We start from the raw sequence: 20,934 nt of genomic DNA, 5'->3' as shown, positions 1-20,934 counted from the left end.
TTTCCCTAAAATTATTCCTTTCCTGAATTGCAGCAGTGATCCAAAGACCAAATATACTACGTCTCACTGAGCTACACCTGCACCATTTCATGCTTGTTTTAACTATTACAAAAAACTCAGTATCCTTACAATTTCTTGGAGATCCTTTTTTGGCTTTGCAGACTACCCCAGAATTAGTGGCCTGGACTTTTCTCTCCTGATAAAGAGCTTAGAGGATGTGAAAAATTTGAAATATAGTCATTGTCTTTGCAGAGTCAACGCGTACTTGGAGAGTAGAGGGGTGGTTCAGTTTTTTATTTATATTACTATAAACCAACTCATATTTAAAATTTAATTTTCAGGCTGGTAACCACTTTTATATATATATATATGTATTTAAATAGCTGAAGGTGATGAATATTGAAATAAACAATGGAAACATTGTTATAGTACTTATAGTCATGACAATATATTTCCTAGTTAACAATGTGGACCTTATAAATGCTTCATTTTTCTGTCGGTGAAAGTAATCAATGAAATAGAACACATAAATTTTGTGAGTCTTAAAAGTCTTTGGGCCTGTCTTCTCAAGTCTCTTCATAAAAACAGTGTGTTCATTGAGAAACCACTGTCAGGCTGAGACTGCCGTGGGGCTGTCTGGGCGGCACGTTGTCCTGCTCCTGTGAAGGTTTTCCAGCTGGATGCAAAGAGAGCAAAAGCATTTCACAGAGAAATTGATGCAGTTATAAGGACCAATAACGAATTCAATGAACAGTTAAATAATAGAGATAATTTGGCTCAGGTTATTGATGTTGCTCGTAGGCATAAACTTCCACTGGTCTAAGATCTAATATTAATGCTAAACGTAGGAAAACAGATGCCAGTGTCTTAATAGGAAAATTACCTCTTGCATCCTTTAAGAGTTGCATCAAAATATTTAGCTTTGTTGTTATTATGGATATATATATATTGCATGACCATAACTGTTTTCCATATAGTAGCTGTAATTTATATAAACACTTTTATCCATTTGTTCTGTGCTGTGGAATTTGATTTTTTTTACTTTTTTTGCATTCATTCCCTCATTAGACACTGAAAGAGTTTTATCAGGTAAGGAATTATTTCACTGCATTTTTTTTTTTAGCAATGAAGTAGTTGTAAAATATCATAGATAACTGGGTGTAAGGTTGTGGTTCTTTTTGTGCTGACACTGTATTTTAAGACATTTTATGTATCTTAATACTTACTAAAGTATGGCATACTTCTTTCTTTTCAGGAAATCCAGAGCTGTACTGTAGATCTAGGTATTACATCAGACAGCTCTAATCACCCTGACAACAAGAATAAGAATCGATACATAAACATTGTTGCTTGTAAGTAAATGCATCACTTCATGGTTTATTTAAGAAATTAAGTATAGATTTATATATTATTAGAGTAAAAAAAAATACCTTTACACTAAAAGGTTTGGCTATTGTTTGGCAAAATGCTTGGAGAGAAATAACATGAGATTTCATATCTCTTCAAGTTAATCATCTGGCACTCTGCTGCTTTAATGAGCATGAGTTAGCAAGACATATTTATGTCTTCTGTGATGACCCAAAGGGAGACAGGAGATTTCATTATAACGCCATTATAAAGCCAAAGAAGCTGTGTTTTGATTGCCAAAATTAGTCCATCTTTGATCTGGAGTAGTGATGATTTATCCTCTCTAGGAGCTTCACAATCCCTGGATATATTTATTGTCATATATAAATATAAATGTACTGGGTTTATGTTGTGTTGTGCCCTTACACAGTGTAATAGACCAGCTTCATTAGCCTGGACACTTGTTTTCCCACTGTGTAGCCCCTCCTCACTATCCCAGATTTTTATTTTCTAAAACACATCGATTCAATTTTGTTAATCTCTCTTTGAAGCTATTGCCTCAGGGCTTTTTTGATCATTTTGAGGTCTTGTTGTATTTTTCTTAACTCTCTGTAGTGTTTCAACATTGTTCTGGTAACAAGAAGCTCAAAATAAATGTTCAGCATTCAGTTGTCACTAGAGATTAATAGAAAAAGAGAGAGTCAGCCCGTCTGGCAGAAGAGAATGTAAACTGGTAGCAAGAAATCTGATTCCACCTGGCTGAACATACCTCTAGAAGGAAGGAAAGTTGGGGATTTTCCTCCATCACAAAAGGTGCCAACCCGAGGGCCTTATTGTCAAAGGGCAGTGCTCAGGCAGCTCAGGGCAGCTCAAGTAGCAAGAGTTATCCTGCTCAGCTGAATCAAGTCTCTACTCCATATAATCAGCACAGGCTACGGAAAGCTTCAGTTCTGTAGCCACCGCTGAAACTTTCCAGCTGAGCAGCTTCTCCGGGTTCCTGTCACCTTCCAGGCTCCTCTCTCTTTAACTTGGAGTGACTCTGCCTAAACGCTGGTGCCTGCTGTGGTTTGAGACCTCCCTGGGCAGCCAGGGCACTGTGCGGGCTTGGCAGACAGGGCACAGGATTTACGGAAGACCCGTGCCACTTCACAACCAGCAGCTGGGAGCTGTAGGAGAATATGTCACTGCACCTAAAATGACCTCAAGTGCTTCTGTTCAGGCAACTAAATTCTGAATCCCTCGAATCCTTGGGTTCATGAATCCTTGGGTTCGTTAGTTTATTCTTCTGCAAACTGGAATTTTGATTTTGATTCATACTTAAGCACAGGGTGTTTCATAGGTGATTGTCACTGTGTTCATCTTACGTACTATAAAAATCCATTTCAGTATTTTTTAAAAAGGTTTCTTAGAGAAAAGTATGCTTATTTTCTCCCTTGTTTTGCTACAGATGATCATACTAGGGTTAAATTAGCACAGCTTGCAGAAAAGGATGGAAAACTGACTGATTACATTAATGCCAACTACGTCGATGTAAGTGCCTTTTTCTACCTGCCAGCCTTCTCTGTAAATACTGATATATCAAGGTGAATAGACTTAACTAAAAAAAAGTAGCACAATATTACAGATTTTGTTAAAAAATCCTCTAATGTCTAAGTTAAGCCTACAAAGTTAAAGCACAGGTAAAACTCCAGTTCTTTCTTGAGTCCATCTTGATAGTGTAGCAGCCGCAGCTTAGTGAAGAGTTTCATGAAACAAAAAGCGTTCTGTCGTGTCTGAGTCATTTCACAAGCATTTCGCATCTGATTGTTTGTTCTTTTATACGTTTTTGGTAAGTGGTTAATTCTTCTGTCTGAGATAATCTCATGTGAGGAAGATGCCATTTGGCTGAGAGCCTCACCAAGGCACCTTTTGTTCAGTTTTCGTTACCCAGTAATTTACGTGTGAATGATCTTGAATGATCTTGATTCATTTTTTAAACAACTATCATAAGGGATATCTCATAATCACTATCATGTCAACGTTCTGCTGGAACACAGGCACTTAAACGCATATCCTGTTTGTTGGAATGATAAACACTGTCATAACAGTTGGGTTCATGTCATCTGGTACCCCAGAGTTTCTGTGATTTGGGTAGTTACAAATTCAAAAGTGCTTAAAAGCTTTTGAGATTCTTTAAAAGTAGATACATAAAATGTCATGTACTCCTCCCAGCCTCCTTTTGCTCATGGACTGTGATTTGACAAGTGTCATTTGTTATATTTCAATTTAGGGCTACAACAAGCCAAAAGCCTACATCGCAGCTCAAGGGCCACTAAAATCGACAGCAGAAGATTTCTGGAGAATGATATGGGAACATAACGTAGAAGTTATTGTGATGATAACTAATCTTGTTGAGAAAGGAAGGGTATGAGTATCTTTGTGTATTATTTATTTCTCTGATTTGATAGACCTATCTCTAGCAGACTCCTGTCTGTCTTTTAAAGTCTCTGGTTTTGGCATTTATTGAGAAAAAAAAAGGAGTTTCTTGTAGTTGCTTGTACTTGGATTGGTTGCAGAAGTATAATGAGTATTTGTAGGATGTAGTTAAAGAAAACATTTAAACTCAGTTGTTAACAACATCTTGAATATACCGTGTTCTAACTACAAAAAAAAAAATTGTCTTTTACTGAAAAAAAGATTTCTTGTATATGTTTAGGAGTGGCCAGACTGTGGACTTTGCACCACCTTCTGCTAGCGATCTGCTGTCCTTCGTTCTCTTTCTTAGGGGTGCCTTAGACCCTGGAGAGGAGAAGGCCATAGTTCGGGTGAATTTTTCTGAATTCACTGGCTGCTCCCTATTTACATCCTCCATATACTTTATACTCTGCCCATGCTGTGAACCAATCAATGCCAGATATGGTTACTGACTTGAGTGTAACTCCTATTATTCCTATAGACTGTTATTTGCTTTAGATTTTAGAATGCCTGCACCATTAGGGTGTTGTATCTCTGACAGTGTGGTTTAAAGCTCTCTTTTTTGAATATTTCAAATAAAAAGCATTTTTGCACAGCTATCTCTCTTTACAGCACAAAATAAATACATATTATTTGTTCTCTTGCACTGAGATCATGTCTATTATAAACCGTGTATATTAAGAATCCCTGTATGTTTCTGTGGTTGACTGTGCTCTTAAATTTGAATATTGCACCTGCTAGTTTGATATTCTGTGGGGTTTTTTTCTCTTTTTCTCTGTTTTTCATTTGCTCTCTAACAGAGAAAATGTGACCAGTACTGGCCTGCTGAAGGCAGTGAAGAATATGGGAACTTCTTGGTTACTCAGAAGAGTGTTCATGTACTTGCGTATTACACCGTGAGGAATTTTACTCTAAGAAACACCAAGATCAAAAAGGTTTGTGGCATCCTGAAAACATAGTCAGGCGAAAGGGAGTGTTAAAGGTTGCTCAGAATATTTTTAAAGGCAGTGGGCAGCTCTTTTCTGTTGTATACGTAAAGCTGAATGCTGTAGGTCTTAGCCAGCCAAGATACTTGTCAAGACACTGGTGTGGTGTAGAACCATCAGGGAAAAAACAGTTACCACATTGGGGAGCTGATGTGGAAAGTGCAGAAAGAGAGCAGCTGGTGGAAAACGTAGAATGAATTAAATTACCCACTTCAGCTATCCATTTTCCTTTTTAAGGACAGGTGAGTCCACTTCTTGTTTTATTGTAGTCAGAACCAGCAGGCTCTCAGCTCAAGCCAGCATGACACTGGCTACTTGGAGCGGGATTGTGAAAACTTAATTTATTTCAGCCACCTAAATGTGAGAGACATCTAGTCTCTCGGCCTCCTTGTACAATTAATGTGTCATGTATAGCACTTACTGTGAAGTAATTTATTCTGCTATTTTAGGGGCCAATCTTTGAACGAGATGGCTTGCTCTCTGAAGGTGTCCCTACCTCTTTGTTCCATTGAGGGAGGGAGTAACCTACACAAGGCTACTTCCTTTTGTAGATCAATAAAGCTGGGTTAGATGAATCCTACTCTTTCTGTCCACCCAACAGAGCAGAGTGGCAGAAATAGCTGGTAACTCTTAAGAGCAGCTGTAATTTCTTATCCCTCCAGTGCTCTTAACCTTTCTCTACAACTTTCTAAGGGCCAGTGCCAGGTCATTTTTCCATTCATAGGCAAAGTGATGGGACAGAAGCACTGGCCTTTCCTCTTCTCTTTGCAAAGCTGAAATATTCAGAGCCAGGTGTACATGCTGTTAACTAAATAGGGACAGTACTAATCCAAGAATTGTCAGGCACATAAATGCAATTACGATGAGCTGCCTTTCAGATGTGGGCTGCTTACATATGGAATTATTTTTCCGTTACAGGGTTCCCAGAAAGGGAGGTCTAGTGGACGTATAGTAACTCAGTACCATTATACCCAGTGGCCTGACATGGGTGTTCCAGAATACACGCTGCCCGTGCTCACCTTTGTGCGGAAGGCATCGCACGCCAAGCGCCACGCTGTCGGGCCTGTCGTGGTTCATTGCAGGTGTGGTGTTTTTTACCCCCATAAGGTTCACTCCACTTTTGTTTTGCAGAAGAAAAAAGAATTTTTTTGAGTGGTGGGTTAGGCAAAAGTTCACTCTCATATTTAACAATTCCTGATGGTTTAAGATTAATTTCTTAGCTGATACTTCTGTCTTTGGTAAGGCTGACTAATCAACTGCCTGTGCCACCTCTGTAAATCTCCATAATGGCTCTAAACAAGTTGAAGCTGCTCTGCACTATATTCCTATATTCTTGCTTTTTTTTTTTTTTTTGGCAAAAAACCGCTTTTCCTTTTACTTTTTTGCACATTTCTATACTGCTCTCTTGATTCCTATGAGCTTACCAGATACATATATAGCAGTAATTGTTTCAAATATGTTGTTAGGATGGTTTTGGCTCATGCTTTCTTTGGTGCAGGGGTACTCTGTAATCCTAAGAGGAGCTCTGTCCACAAAAGAAGACTCACTCTATTCCTGGCTGAACTACAACTCTGCTGTTCTTAACTTTACTCTGCGCTCTAGCAGTCATTTGCAATGGAGGAGCATTCTGGGGAACGGTTTGAGGTCTGCATGTACCACGGTGTGCAGGCAGGTGTCCTGTCAGCGCTCACTAAAACTGGGCAGCACAGGGAAAATTGGTTGAAAAGGGCTTGTAGGGCCTGGAATGACTTCACAATGCCCATGAAGGACCAGGTTATTGTAAAATATATAAGCAGGTTCTGGTTTTCCACTGTAGTACCTCACCTTTGATGGAACATTTGGAAAGAGAACCTCCTCATGAATTCTGTCCTTCTGGAGCTGACTCTGAGGAAGCCAACAGGTAAAGTCGCCTCACAAATGCTGCAAATGAAGATAATTTCTTTCTGGGATGATCTAATCTGACTGAAATCTGTTTCTAGCTTGGAAAATGAAAATTCCACATTCTGGTTGTTTTGCTGCTATCTAGATCCTGCCTGTGATAAGTCTGAGATCTATGCCAGCAGGCTGAGAGACCAGCAATACATTATAAGTCAATTAAATTGAGGTTTTAAAAAGTGAACAGTGGTAAGTTATGTGGCTTCGATCAGACCTCTCCATTGGGTCACAGGCATAGCTCACCTCTCTCTGTAGGCAGTTCAGTTCAGCTTGTAGTTCACCTGTCCCCATGCACTATGGAATTTCAGAGACATCATCTCATGTTAGAAATGTAACTTTTATTTATCTTTACAGGCTGTATGGAGGACACATAGGAGGAACTTCATGAAACTTTTTTTAGCTATTTTTATGTTTTGGTACTTTTCATGTTTCGTATTTCCTAAGAAGTACAGATGGTGTCTGGTAATCTTTATACTTTTTTGTGTCTAATGGCGTGCTGATAACCTAGACCTTTCAGTTTTATATCACGTTTATTTAGACAGTTTATTACAGCAGTCTGAGCTCACACTACTCGTGCTTTGTGCCACCTCTGTGGAAGAAATGAGATGACTGAATTAGCATGTACGGACTGAGCTTGAGTCTGCTCTTAAGGGACCATTGCAGACCCAGCACAGTGTTACTGTCAAGTTACATGTACCAATACATTTAACTTTTCCTCATAACTTTGAGTGAAATTACAACTGACTAATTCCCATATGTGACTAGGTAACTAAAAATGACCTCTTGACCTTGTACTCCCTACCCAAGTATTTTATGAAAGAAAAAGGTGGGGTTTAATCTTACGATACAGCTAAATGAGTCAGAATTTGTAACGGGAGTTGATTAACCCTTTCTTCTGCATCTTCATTTTTTAAGAAGAGTTTCAACCGTTGCTTGCCCTCGTAGCCATATTTGGAGAGCACTAAGCTTTTTCTTTTACAGAGGTACCTTCAGCATCTCTGCCACTTCCTGAGGTTTTCCTCAGTCCAGTTTCTTTAAGATCTCCTGTATCTATAATGGGTGGCATAATGCAACCTTCCCTTTAAAGTGATGTGTGTTTAACATAGGAGAGTTTGGGCACATTAGCTGTGCCCTGATGCTGGCACATGCCACTCTTTCTACGTATACTTGACAGAGCATCCTAAGGAAGCCTGAAAATTGCAGACCTCCAGGAAACCCCTTGGTTATATTTCATTTGATGCTTTAAAAACTGATACTTTAAAAATCGTTTGAGAATATGATTGTTAAATTTCTTCTTACGCAGAGAAAAAGACAAGTTGGATTTTTCTTCATTACCAGCCTTGAAGATTTAGCAAAGTAGTAGAATCATATAATAATAAAATTTGTAGAGGAAAACCTCCCCTACACAGCAGTTCGTTGAAAAAGCTATGTATAAGAAACAATTCTTTTCAGTTTGTTTTACTCCAGGCTCAAGACTGTTTTTTTGTTTTATAGTGCTGGTGTTGGAAGGACAGGCACATACATAGTGTTAGACAGCATGCTGCAGCAAATTCAGCATGAGGGGACAGTCAACATATTTGGATTCTTAAAACACATACGTACCCAAAGGAACTACTTGGTGCAGACTGAGGTAAGACTGAAATGTATAAAGTGAGAGACTGTTACAGACTCTTTCTGTTTGTAGGATGAGATATGATACAATTTTCTTTTTGGCATGTCCAGACAGGCTGGCAACCAGGCACCAGATTGGACTTTTCCTTTTGCATCCCTTGTTTTTATACGGACATCCTTCTAGGTTCACTTTGAGCAATGTACTAGAAATGACCTATCCATAGGTTCTTGTCTCTTTATTAGGGAAGACTCACAAGAGAGAAAGTATAAATCATGTTTCCCGCAGTAGCACTTTCTTGGTGTTTTTGTCATAGATTTTTTTTTAAGGAAACACCATTGTTAGGTGTTCAGATTTTCACTGAACCTGATCAAGCAGTTGATGTCAAGAAATAAAAAGTAGGGGGAAAAGATTGTTTCAGACACAAGATTGTCTGTAGCTGCTTTACACTGAAGATTATGTATAGACAAGTGAAAGACCAGAAGAAAACAAGCAACAGCAGGGCATTTACAAGTCTGTTTCAGGTTTCAAGAACAGATAGATTCCCCAGTGCCTTTCAATAGAAAAAAGATAAGCAACAGCAGCGTGGGCACTTGTTCCAAAGGATGTGAGAGAGAAAATAGAGGACAGCAGTAGGAACTAGGAATGATCACTTTATTGCAAGAAAGACAGGGGAAGTCGCATAACAGGCTGACTTGAAAATTTGACTCAAGGCTACGCTTGCATTTTTAACTCTGTTCTGTGTACATGAGATACTGCGGGTGGTGGAGATTTCATAGTATATCATATATACGTTGCACGTGTAGTTCAGTTGTGCTTGTAAATGTGTACGGTCACTGCAGAGGGACAGCCTTCGCTGTAAGGATCACTTTTAAGAAAATTCCCCTGCAGGAGCACCACGTCAGAAGTGGCTGCGTAGCTAGAGGTTAAATCTGAAAATAATTAGAGTTCGGATGTTTGACTTTATTTTCCTAGGAGCAATACATCTTCATTCACGATGCATTGGTGGAAGCAATACTCGGTAAAGAAACAGAAGTCCTTGAGACTCACATTCATGCCTATGTTAATGCTCTCCTGATACCTGGACCAACAGGAAAGACCAGACTGGAGAAACAATTCAAGGTGAGTTTTCCAAGACAGTAACACAAAAAGCTTTAGGCTTGCAAGTTTGAACGAATTAAAAGTAGGTATCTCAACACAACTTTCATTAGCTTTCTCTATCTAAAATTTGACTGCTGAGCCTAAATTCAGAGCAGTTTAACGAATGCGTGCAGTCAGTTGGGACAAAATAATTATTTACATACTCTTAAACAAGGAATTAAAAAAAAAACACAACCGTAAGGGTATCAGAAATGTGCCATTAAGTAGATTTTGAAAAATCTAACTACGTGCCTTTGCATGTAGATCCCAAAGGTAAAACAGCAGTCTGGAATTGCAGGAGCCTTGCAGAGTCCCAATTTCAAGAGCTTAAACATTATCAGAAAAGGATATTTGTCATTCAGGCTCATTTTCTTTTGCAAGCTAAAATTATTAGAATAATAACAAAAAAATGTGGACTCTTGTTTTACTGAAGAACTCTTTTAGGTGAAAAAATGTGGACTAATTCATTTTGATGGAACTTCCCTATTTCGCTTCCTATTTCTCTTTTTCTAAAGCAGGCACCTTCTGGAAGCTACACGTGCCCAGCCAGAAATATCACGTTCTGTTTAATCTGTTTAACTTTACTAGCAATCAAAAAGGCAAGCTGAAGAATAGGAAAAAACTGGTTTCCAAATGTATTTCATGCCTAAGCAGTATATATACAACATTGTGGTGTATATACCTATATTGTTGTTCCTTCTCATGCTCTTGTCTGTTTGAGTGGTATTAGTTGAAACAAGTCAATGAGACACACACCCCCCCAGATCAGTCCTATTTTCCTCTGACAGGTTCGGAGAGCTCGTACCTGAGATATCTAAAGATGCCTCACATCAGGAGCCCTACTGTCCATATAACAATGCAGATTCTTCTGTGCAGGTGTTTACTGTTTTGCAGAACTGTTAAAGTTACACAAACAGCTGCACAGGCAAAATGGAAGTGATGCCAGGATGGCAACAAGCACTGAAGGGCTGGATATGGAATAATATAAAGTGGCGTTTCCTTCTAAGACCGATCTAGGGCTCACGAATCATTTGAACTGATAAAACAGTGAAGAAGCACAATTCTGATGACTCACTAAGTAGTTTAGCCAGAAAACTAGATACCTAAAGTTAAGAGAGACAGCTCACCTGCAGTACATGCATGCTTCTGTTTGATTCTGCTAACGAACAAGTGGCTTTTGTACAGTTACTGATTTTTTTTTTGACTTTCAGTTACTGAGCCAGTCTAACACACAGCAGTGTGATTATTCAACTGCACTCAAACAGTGTAACAGAGAGAAGAATCGGACTTCATCCATCATTCCTGGTAAGCTTGCTCGAATCAGCCTCTCAGGGTGGCAAAATGTTTATGAACTTTTTGTGTCAAACCTTTAGTCTTTCCTCAGCAAGAACCGAAGACATCTGCATTGGTGTGGAACAGTGTTCTGTGAAGTACCCTTAGTGAAGAAATTATTTAAGCACTGCACATAGGAAGACAAAATAGATGGCTGGATAGCACTTCATCCTGATTGATGGAGCTTAGTGTTATCAGTACTGCGAGACATGTGAGATAATTGCTATAATGTGTGTGTACTAGTTACTGACTTTTTTTTTTTACAGTGGAAAGATCTAGAGTGGGTATCTCATCACTGTCTGGTGAAGGGACAGACTACATCAATGCATCCTATATTATGGTAAGTCACATAACTGTACTGGTGAAAAACAATGTCCCATTTTATAGCTGTTTTCAGAGCTGCCATGTGTCTGAGTTAGGGTGGCACAGTCCTGATTTTGAAAGCTTCTTTCTTCCGTTATTCACTCTACCTGAAAGAGTTACTTCCCCCCGGAATTTTCATTATTACTGTTGTTAAGTTTGGTTAGGGGTATCGCATTTTAACAATCTGTGGAACCAGAAAAACCTGTCATAGTTTTAAAAATGGGCAAAGCTAAGTGCCACCTGTGGAAGAATCTTCTGAGATGAACTAAAAGTGTTAACTAACAAGTTAGGTTCTTGTGGCTGTGCTGTGGCTTGCCTTCGTACAGAGCCTTCACAGCCTTTTCCGTTCCTGGGTTTTCTTCAACTCTGTATCCCTTCATTAGCTGAGAGGGAGGAGTTAAATCCTTCCTGTACATCCAGGAAAGAGATGGGAAAGCTCCCTGCAGTGCTGTGTAGGCATGATCCTTCAACAGGTGCATTAGTGCAAAAGAACTCTCTTTTGTGGTAAGAAGTTGATCTGGGACATCTGTACAAATTAAGAGACCGCTCGGGATTTTTACAGATCTTTCAAGTACTCTATTTATTTTTGAGTTGCCAGCTTCTCTGGAGATCTGGCTAATGTAAAGCAATTAGCATGTGTGTATGAGTTAATGTCTTTTCCTTCTGAGCTGGCTGTTTAAGTCTCTACTGATTTCTTTCATCTTCTATTTATATCACTTTTTTGAAGTTTTAAAAATTATTTCAGTGTAATTGCTTTTATTCTTTTCATCTGGAAAATACTGCAATGGAAGTTTTATATTTTTCTAATATTTGCAGGAAGCAAAAGGAGGTACAATTTATTTTCTATGCTTCTGCCTAAGTGCACTAGAAGCTTCTTTATAATATTAATAGTTGGACATCAATTCTGAGTCTGTTGGTTTTGTTTTCCAGGGTTACTATCAAAGTAATGAATTTATTATTACCCAGCATCCCTTACTACACACTATCAAGGATTTCTGGAGAATGATATGGGACCATAATGCCCAGCTAATAGTCATGCTTCCTGATAGCCAGAATATGGTAGGTTTCATGACTGTTTGTTATGGGTTTATGTATGAATTTTATTAGTATTACCATTTTGAAATACACAGGACATGAGACAATATCTTGGATTTGCAAAAAAAAAACTGTTGAAAGTTAACAATGCTGCACTGAGTGTAAAATACCAAAATCATTTAGTGGAAATCTGGAGATCCTCGTCTGCACAGCCTGCAACTGTGTTGAGTCATTCTTGTATTACTTACAAAAAAGGCAAACTGCAGAAGTAACTTGTGTGCAAGGTTAGGGTTTACTCCAGGACTTTTACTTTAGTTGTAATACAGTTAGCTCAGGGGTTTAAGCGTGGTGCTGGCAACAAGGACCAACACCAAGGTCGCGGGTTCGATTCCCGCTCGGTCCCCATGTGTTGCCAGGTCTAGTCGAGAGGTGGCGTCCCTGCCCATGACAGGGAGGTTGGACTAGATGATCTCTAAGGTCCCTTCCAGCCTAGGCCATTCTATGATTCTATGATTCTTCAGCCATTATTAGGTAACGGGAGAAATACAAGGCTGTTTCTCTTCCTCATCTCTTAAAGTTAGAAAGAAATATCTAGCAGGGATTTATCTGACTCTGAACAGCAAAGGAAGCTCATGTGTTCATCCTGCCTGTGCAATTTAATAACAAATTAATATGTTTTTCAGTCACTAGAAATGCAGGAATATCTGAGAGTTTTTAAGTCAGTACTTAGAAAAAACTTGAAGTGTGAGATGACATCACGTTTGGTCATGAGTTTGGAGGAAAGGCACGCAAATGCTTTGGAGAGTCTTGCATGACTGAAAAACATCTACAGCCAAGCTCCATTCATAATTTCTTCTGGTCAGGATCACTACAAGAGGTGTCTGAAAACCGTCACATTTGCAATCCTACTCAAGTTTTGAATTGTTAATCTAAATCTAGCTGGCTGCATTGATGACATACGTGACACGTCATCATTCATTATGTGGGATAAAGTTTTATATTAAGAGCTGAACATTAGTTTTATGTTTGGTTTTTATTCTTTCCCTGGAGGCTGAAGATGAATTCGTATACTGGCCAAACAAGGATGAGCCTATAAACTGTGAGACTTTCAAAGTTACTATGATTGCTGAAGAACACAAGTGTCTGTCTAATGAGGAGAAGCTCATAATACAAGACTTTATTTTAGAAGCTACGCAGGTAACACTGTCATAAACCTGTAACTCAGGACTTGATTTGTTAAAGGTAATGCTTACATTTTGTTACATTGTCTCTAGTAAATCAGTGATAAAACACTCAAGGAGAGAGTAGCCTCTCTACGTAATTTGGTGATGCTGGGAGTAGCACAGCCCAACCTCCACAGACGTAGGATTTTGTACCTGGAAGCTGGAGGTGGACTGGAACTGGGTGAAGGATAAGAATAAAGACATTCAATCTTTTACCAAATCGATTTATGTGGTTTTTTTCCCTCTTGCAGGATGACTATGTACTTGAAGTGAGGCATTTTCAGTGTCCAAAATGGCCAAATCCTGATAGTCCTATTAGTAAAACTTTTGAATTGATCAGCATCATCAAAGAAGAAACTTCCAACCGTGATGGACCCATGATTGTACATGACGAGTAAGAACTGCAGCTTTTATTTGGTTTTGATGTTTTTCTGTAGAACTATCCTTTCATCTCATTTAGAGTGAAAGCTGATGAAAGAAGGCACGAAGTCTGCACCTGACAATAGTGCTGCTGCTTCTGTTTCAGCTGCATCAACACGAGAAACATTTTTTTTAATTTTATCTCACTTCAGTGTTCTCTTTTGATTTCTATCGTTCTGATTCTCTGGATGATTGTCAAGTAGGGCACTGGAGAGGAAATCAGTCAGGGCTTCATTGTCTCTTATTGAAAGTGAGGCAACTTACCCTTCTCCAGCTGTTTATTCATGGCCAGAAATACTGAAATGTTGAAATACTGAAGGACCAGAGGCCTTCAGGATTTGGTTAATAGAGGATTGTAGTGAAACAACTCTAAGACTGGCTTTTAAATGCTTTCAAGAAGTTGTAGCCAGGTGCTGTGAAGGTTGGGTTAGGGCACTGCTAGGCAGGCATATTTCAAAAAATATAAAGATCACGTGACAGAAAGTCATCAGTTTATCTTGAATTTTGTATTTTCTCCACCTGTAGAAACTTGATCCAGTTTATAGAGACTTTTTTTGTGTGTGTTCAGTTGTATTTGCACTTTTTTTTAATTTTTTTTTTTACTTCACGAAGGCACGGAGGGGTGACAGCAGGCACGTTCTGTGCATTAACAACACTGATGCATCAACTGGAAAATGAGAATTCTGTGGATGTTTACCAGGTAGCGAAGATGATAAATCTGATGAGGCCTGGAGTTTTTACAGACATTGTAAGTAATAAGCAAAAAGCGTGCATTTTGTTTTCTTTCCTATGTGTTGTATTATTAGCACGCTTAGATCTTACAGCAAATTATCAAACCGTTGACATCTTAGTTTCTGCATCAGTTAATGAAAACTCACTTGCAGAGGTGCTGTGGTGGACTTGCTTATTCAAAAACAGAGTACCTCCCCTGAAAATCTGTTACATGGTTATCAAGTGGTCATGTTCAAAATACACCAACATCATCGTAAAATCTGCACTGTGTTATGTAAATGAAGGTTTTAATTCGGCAGGGGTGAATTTATATTCCCAAGTAGACCCTGAAGTAGTTACCCTCATTTTCCATTTCAGGATGGACTTTGATCTTTCCTGATCCATTGAGTGGTCACTTGATACCATTGTCCTTGTGCTTACAGAAAGAAAAAAAAAAACATGAAAAGTATAACAAATAGGAATTACTTACTAAGTCAGTGCCACACAAATGAAAATTATTCATGGAAATTAAAAAAACTACGAACCCTGCCCCTTTGGTCATACCCCTGCAAATCTGACTGCCCGTAGAGTTACAAAAAGTGTACTACGGGTAACTTCAGGAGTAGAACGTTAGGGTTAGCATTAGCACGTTCTTGACAGCAGAACCAGGATGTGACACAGGACTGACAGATCCGCTGGAGGAGCCTGGCAGACAGTGGGGTGAAAATGGGCCCCAGGAGCCTCCAGCACATACTTGGACAATTTGGCTCAGATTTCCAGTTTCCCATCCTCTTACTGCAGATTTTCAAATTCATTGTTCCTCCATATCTCTTAGTCCAACCTAATAGGTCCAGACCCTGGCTCCCACTCTGTTTAGTCTTACTGCTCCTCACTCATTTCGTCACACAAATTCTTAATGCTCCTAGATCCATCCTAGAACCCAAAATATTCCTCTGCCCTGTCAGAGCATCCACTGTTACCTGGTGCAGCACAGCCTTTGCTGTCCCTGCTCTCCTGCACAGAGCATCCCATAGCTTTCCGCGTCTGAGTCCAGGCCCGCTGGGCTCCAGCACTGCCCTTTTCCCCCTGCACCCAACACCTGCAAAGTCTCGTATTTCTTCCTACCGGCAGGATCTTCAAAAGCATAAACAGTAGCTGCAAGTTCCAAAAAGAAATTTAAAAAAAGGAAAAAAATAAAATCTGCCTGGACAGAATTCAGAGGACGGAAAATGAGAACGGATTCAAAGGGGAAGAAAGCCAACAGAAAAGTGGTAGCCCTAATCCTGACCCCATTCAGTCAGTGGGAACTTTGCAATTGACTTTAATGAAGACCAGGTTCAGCTCATAATATTTCTTCTGAAATAGTTTTCTATCCTAGCTATAGTGTGTTCTTTAATGTTGTGCTTTACATTGTGCACAGGGGGAGCCATTAGTCAGAAAATTAATAAAGCTGCTAAGTAACACAGTAAATTGTGGAGCACACATTAACAGACTGACTCATCAGCTGTTAATTAATTTTGAGTAACAGGATAATCTAGAGCTATTATTTCTGACGAAACACTGACTTACATCCTCTTTTCTTCTGCAGGAGCAGTACCAGTTCCTGTACAAAGCTATTCTCAGCCTTGTCAGCACGAGGCAAGAGGAAAACCCTTCAGCATCTATGGACAGTAATGGCTCAGCTTTACCCGATGGAAACGCAGCTGAAAGTTTAGAATCTTTGGTTTAATTAATACGTCAAGTTAAACACACACATACCTACATCACACCAGTCACACCTGGAGTTTACCATTATTATTTTCAGTTTTATACTTTGAGGGGGGAATGGGAATCTGTTCAGTCACTATATATATATATATATACACATATATATATATAAAATCAGATCCCAGCAATTGCTCAGTCATTTCTGTTACATCTGATTTTACTGTGGAACTTTTATCATTAACAATGTGTGCCTTTTCTTGAAAGATTTCTTGTAATACGTTGTTACGTCTGGACTAACTTGATTGACTTTTACAGTGTTTCTAAGAATTGAATTGTGGTATGTTTTTTCAGTATTAGTTTTTGATTTATCTGGCTTTACTTTTAACTTAAAATTATCATATTTATAGATGTTAGGGGAATCTCAACTACCAACATGTCATGGGTTTAGTATTTGATTTATTTGCTGTATTTATAACAATTTACATTTGCTAGAAATATAACTTTTAATATAGTAGAATGTAAATAAAATACTGTTCTCCATAACATTCAACATTTTAAGACTTTGATTAGACATTTAGAATGGTAATCTGATACTTACTGTAAATACTGCTACTTCTGTAGTGATCCATGGACCAAATTTATATTTATAATTGTAGATTTTTATATTTTACTACAGAGTCAGTTTTCTAGTTCTGTGTAATTGCCTTGTTAAAATGATGTAGTCCAGTTTGTTTTTATTTTAACAAAGTCTTCTGATATATAATTGTGCATCTTAAGCAATTAACCTTCATATAGCTGCATGTGATTTTAACTTTTTTGTGGGAAATAGAAATCATTTGTTTTGAAATGAGAAGTTTTTATGAGAATAACATCTGTACTTGGCATTGTTAAATTGTTTTTACCTATGGCATTGCAAAAATAAATATAAATATTCCAGTCTGTGCTTAGCAGTCTTCTACGTACCGTAAACTGTCTTCACTGTCACACAGGAGGGCTTTTTCTTAGAAGAATAAGGACTCGAGGCTGGTCTGGAAACAGCTGCTCTTCCCAGGGAATCTGTGAGTCCAGAAAACATTTTTGGAAAAAAAAAATACGTTTTTAATCACTGCTTCACTTTCACCTGTACCCACAGTGTCCATGTTAGCTCCTTTTTCAGCTTCTCCTTGCACATCTCCCAGTCTGGTTGCCCACAGGTTTTTGGGCTCTCCCAGGCCTCCAGATTGCCTTGATTGCCCCCTCGCAAGACTTCCTTACGCTGCCTTTGCTTCGGATCATTCATTCAGCTGCTGGGCTCTTTCCTTCCTCCTTTGGCAAAGCAAAAGCCAAACTCCGGGAAGCAGTAAAGCAAGTAATCTCTGCAAGAACAAAAGCAAAAGCCACTAAATTTTTTTTTCTGTAACCTTCTAAACCGGCAAGTAAAGATACTGATTGTACTGAAGGCTGCAGAACTGAGGAAGGTGGAGGAGCTTGGAGCAGGATAGGTCTTTGCTTAAAACTAACACAGGACATGAGACTATTTTGTAACTTCAGTACAGGCAGTTGCTGCATAGAAATACTGAGAGAGCAGAGGTGGTATTAAGGACTAGAATGCCACAGGAGCTAATGCACGCTGTCTTAGATGAAAGCTAAGGATAGAAGGCGACCTGATGTGGGCTTGGAGATTTTAGTTGATTGATTCCTAAGGGAGGGGGGTGTGATGGATCAAAATCTGTCACCGGATAGACCTAGACCACTTCAGCAGTGTAGAATTGAGGATAGGTGGAACTGCAACAAAGCCAAAAACAAATTTAGGTTTAAAGGAATCTAAACAGGGGAAACTTTAAAAAAAATCCTTGCGCCATTGATACATGAAATCGCTGTGAAGATGCTGGACTGCAAAACTGTGTTAACATACCAGTGTGCTTGAATTCTCTTTTACTTTTGACCACTTCTCTTTATAACCACAGCAGTGCAGCCCCAAAGGTTATGGAGTGCCTGAATCCATTGGACTTGGCACCAAGGGCTTGCCCCTTCCCTGTCGCCTGGAACCACAATCATAGGATAATTCTGCTGTCTCGACCCAACCCCCTTTGCAGGTCTGGCCAGGGACCACACAGGGCACATGTTATGCACACAGACACAAAACTCCTTTTACCCCACTTCTTTCCATTTTCCCTTGCTTATTCTTGCCCTACCCACCTGGATCTGTTTCTCCACCCTGGTCTCTCTCTGTCTCTTTGCAGATAAATAACCTAATTATCTATTCTTCATGGGTTGTTTTGTTACAGCCATACCCAAATGTGAAACCGCTCATGTTGCCCCTGAGATCATCTCAGTTGTACATGTTTTTATCAGCAATTACTCTGGTACTTCTGACCTTGCAAGCTTTTTTTTCCAAAAGGTCTTCACTAGGATGAAATAGGGCTTTTAAGTGCAAGCAGACTTTCGATGTAGTCCTGCCAAGTTGAGTGCCTTTGAAGAATGGGATCTAGATTGCTTTTTCTTAGTGTATTTGTAGGTTTGGTGGGTAACAGGTTACAGACTGAACAGGCTCACTTTCCTAAATGATACACATTTATAGAACACTGTGGAATTACACATACACTTTCTTCAGAGCCTTCAGGCGCAAAGTTGTGTACACAAAGGTGTGTAACGATTGTTCTTTGAGGAAGGGAGCATCTTCTTTTTCCTGGAGGCCTGTGGGTTCCTGACTACTTCCTCTAAAGCACTTAGGTTGACCAATGCCCTCCACTTGCACACGTAGGCTAAAAAGAATGGTGATACTATATAATCCCCCCCTGCCCCTATTCCAAAAATCTAGACAGAGTTTTCTCTTCCCTTCCCTTCCCTTCCCTTCTTTTCCCTTCCCTTCCCTTCCCTTCCCTTCCCTTCCCTTCCCTTCCCTTCCCTTCCCTTCCCTTCCCTTCCCTTTCTAGGGGTGCCTATACGAGAGAAGTTCATTGTGATCCCTTTGTGGTCATTTACAAACTATATTCCACAATTTTCTTACCGTATACTTCTGCACACAACATAAAAAACTGTAATGCTCATCTGCTCCTTCTCCAGCCTTTTCTTCAGGAAAGTGGCTTGCAGCTTCACATAACTTCATGCTTTTAAGTATTCTATTACATTCTATTAATATATTTACAGTTTCATATAATTGATTTTACAGAGCCCTTTTTTTAGGCCAATTAATTCTACATTTTTCAAGTCTCTATGGACCAAAAGTGGAAAAGGAATCCTTTCAAAAATCCCATCTTGAGATAACTGTTCCTTTCAACCTAAATGTTTTGCAGACATTTTAAAATGATAATCCAAGGAATCAGCTGTCATTCAAGGTTTCTTCCAGAGATGTTTGTAATCACATTCATCATCTTAGCATGCTGACAAGTTATTTAAAACATAAGTGCTTAGGATAATCTCTTTACTCACACATATTGGTTCTGATCTAGAAAAAAATAAGAATCATAAAAAATCTTCTATAATCTTCAACTGTGATGGATTACAGATTTTAATAAAAGCGTGTCAGTTCCTCTCTCAGACAAAGGCCATATTCTAATTAATTTTTTTCTTGTAATCCAAGCTACAGACTCAAAAGACAGAGCGTGCCTTTGCAAACTGGGTCAAGTGTGGAGAAGATGTTATGTATCTCCTGCAAAAAGTAGGATATTAATAAACAATGTCAGTTGAAGACTTTTTTTGTTTTACAAGTTATAAATTGTGTGTGCCAAGGAAAGCTTGATTAGTGAGTTTCTTTCTAAGGAAGCTAAGTGAGCAGAGAGTTTAAAAAAAATGGAAAACGTAATTTACCAACATCACCAACTTTTTAGTGATGGTGCTGTGATTTAATACCTATGGAAAAGCTTTTTAAAAGTCAGCAATAAATGATGACTAGAAGTCATGGAAACTCACAGCTATCAGTACAAGAGTGTGTTCATTAAAGACCTTACTATGGACTTTGAAAATCCATTGACTGAAGTAGTTGGCAGTGCTTTATCAACAATGTTTTACCTGGCACTGCTCATCACGACATCCGAGGATATTGCACATTATTTCAGATGGGTTGAAATTTTCTGCAGTAAATCCTTACCTCTGCATAACTTTAGCGAAGTTAAACTCACTTCTCTCTAATCGTTCAGAAGCAAAGCAGGGCTTAGGAGGAGAGGAATCGTGGTGGCTTGGGTTAAAAACAGAAATGGGGACTCAACTACTACCAGAAGCCTGAGGCGTCCAACATTATGGTCTTGGTTTTCACTGCTCCCCTGCAGCAGGGCTGGGGCTGGACCAGCCACCTCTGCTTCACAGGTTTGTGCTTTGGTGGGTCACTTTCAGGGACAACAGGCCTCAGGATGTCTGGCCACATGTCACCAGATTCCCCTCTGTTTCCTATTGCATTCTTCTCTTTTTAGGACCAAAAAAATAAAAAAAAAGTAGAAACTTACTGAACTCATTCCCTTGTTTTGGCAAAGTCACATCCTGTGACTCTCATTAGTCACAGTGTACTTGAAATGGTCTGATTCACCTTAATAAATTCTGTTGGACATCTAAGCTAAATTCCTTTCTTGTCCCCCTCCTTGTTTGTTTTCCAGCCTATTCACAATCATTTTTCTTGACTTTTTTTTCTCTCAGACAACTATTGTGCTATGAGCATGCCCTTTGTCTGGCAGTTACAATTTTGTCCTCCAGTCCCTGA

General features: G+C 39.1%; 1 protein-coding gene across 1 annotated transcript in view; it reads left to right on the top strand.

Moving 5' to 3' along the window:
• PTPRZ1 (protein tyrosine phosphatase, receptor-type, Z polypeptide 1) overlaps positions 1–16,408 on the top strand; it is a gene marked incomplete at its 5' end in the record, with an annotated part of 98,063 nt that extends 81,655 nt beyond the window's left edge. The window contains 15 exon segments of the mRNA XM_009870347.1: positions 1,069–1,089; positions 1,256–1,352; positions 2,795–2,877; positions 3,617–3,751; positions 4,602–4,736; positions 5,706–5,869; positions 8,217–8,352; positions 9,307–9,453; positions 10,683–10,776; positions 11,070–11,143; positions 12,097–12,225; positions 13,252–13,398; positions 13,676–13,818; positions 14,457–14,592; positions 16,144–16,408. Coding sequence (XP_009868649.1) covers positions 1,069–1,089; positions 1,256–1,352; positions 2,795–2,877; positions 3,617–3,751; positions 4,602–4,736; positions 5,706–5,869; positions 8,217–8,352; positions 9,307–9,453; positions 10,683–10,776; positions 11,070–11,143; positions 12,097–12,225; positions 13,252–13,398; positions 13,676–13,818; positions 14,457–14,592; positions 16,144–16,284 — 1,782 coding nt within the window.
• Positions 16,409–20,934: the final 4,526 nt, after the last annotated feature.

This window comes from Apaloderma vittatum, unplaced genomic scaffold (genome assembly GCF_000703405.1).
Source record: "Apaloderma vittatum isolate BGI_N311 unplaced genomic scaffold, ASM70340v1 scaffold4695, whole genome shotgun sequence".
Taxonomy (NCBI): Eukaryota; Metazoa; Chordata; class Aves; order Trogoniformes; family Trogonidae; genus Apaloderma; species Apaloderma vittatum.
This window is presented reverse-complemented; position numbering and strand designations above follow the sequence as displayed.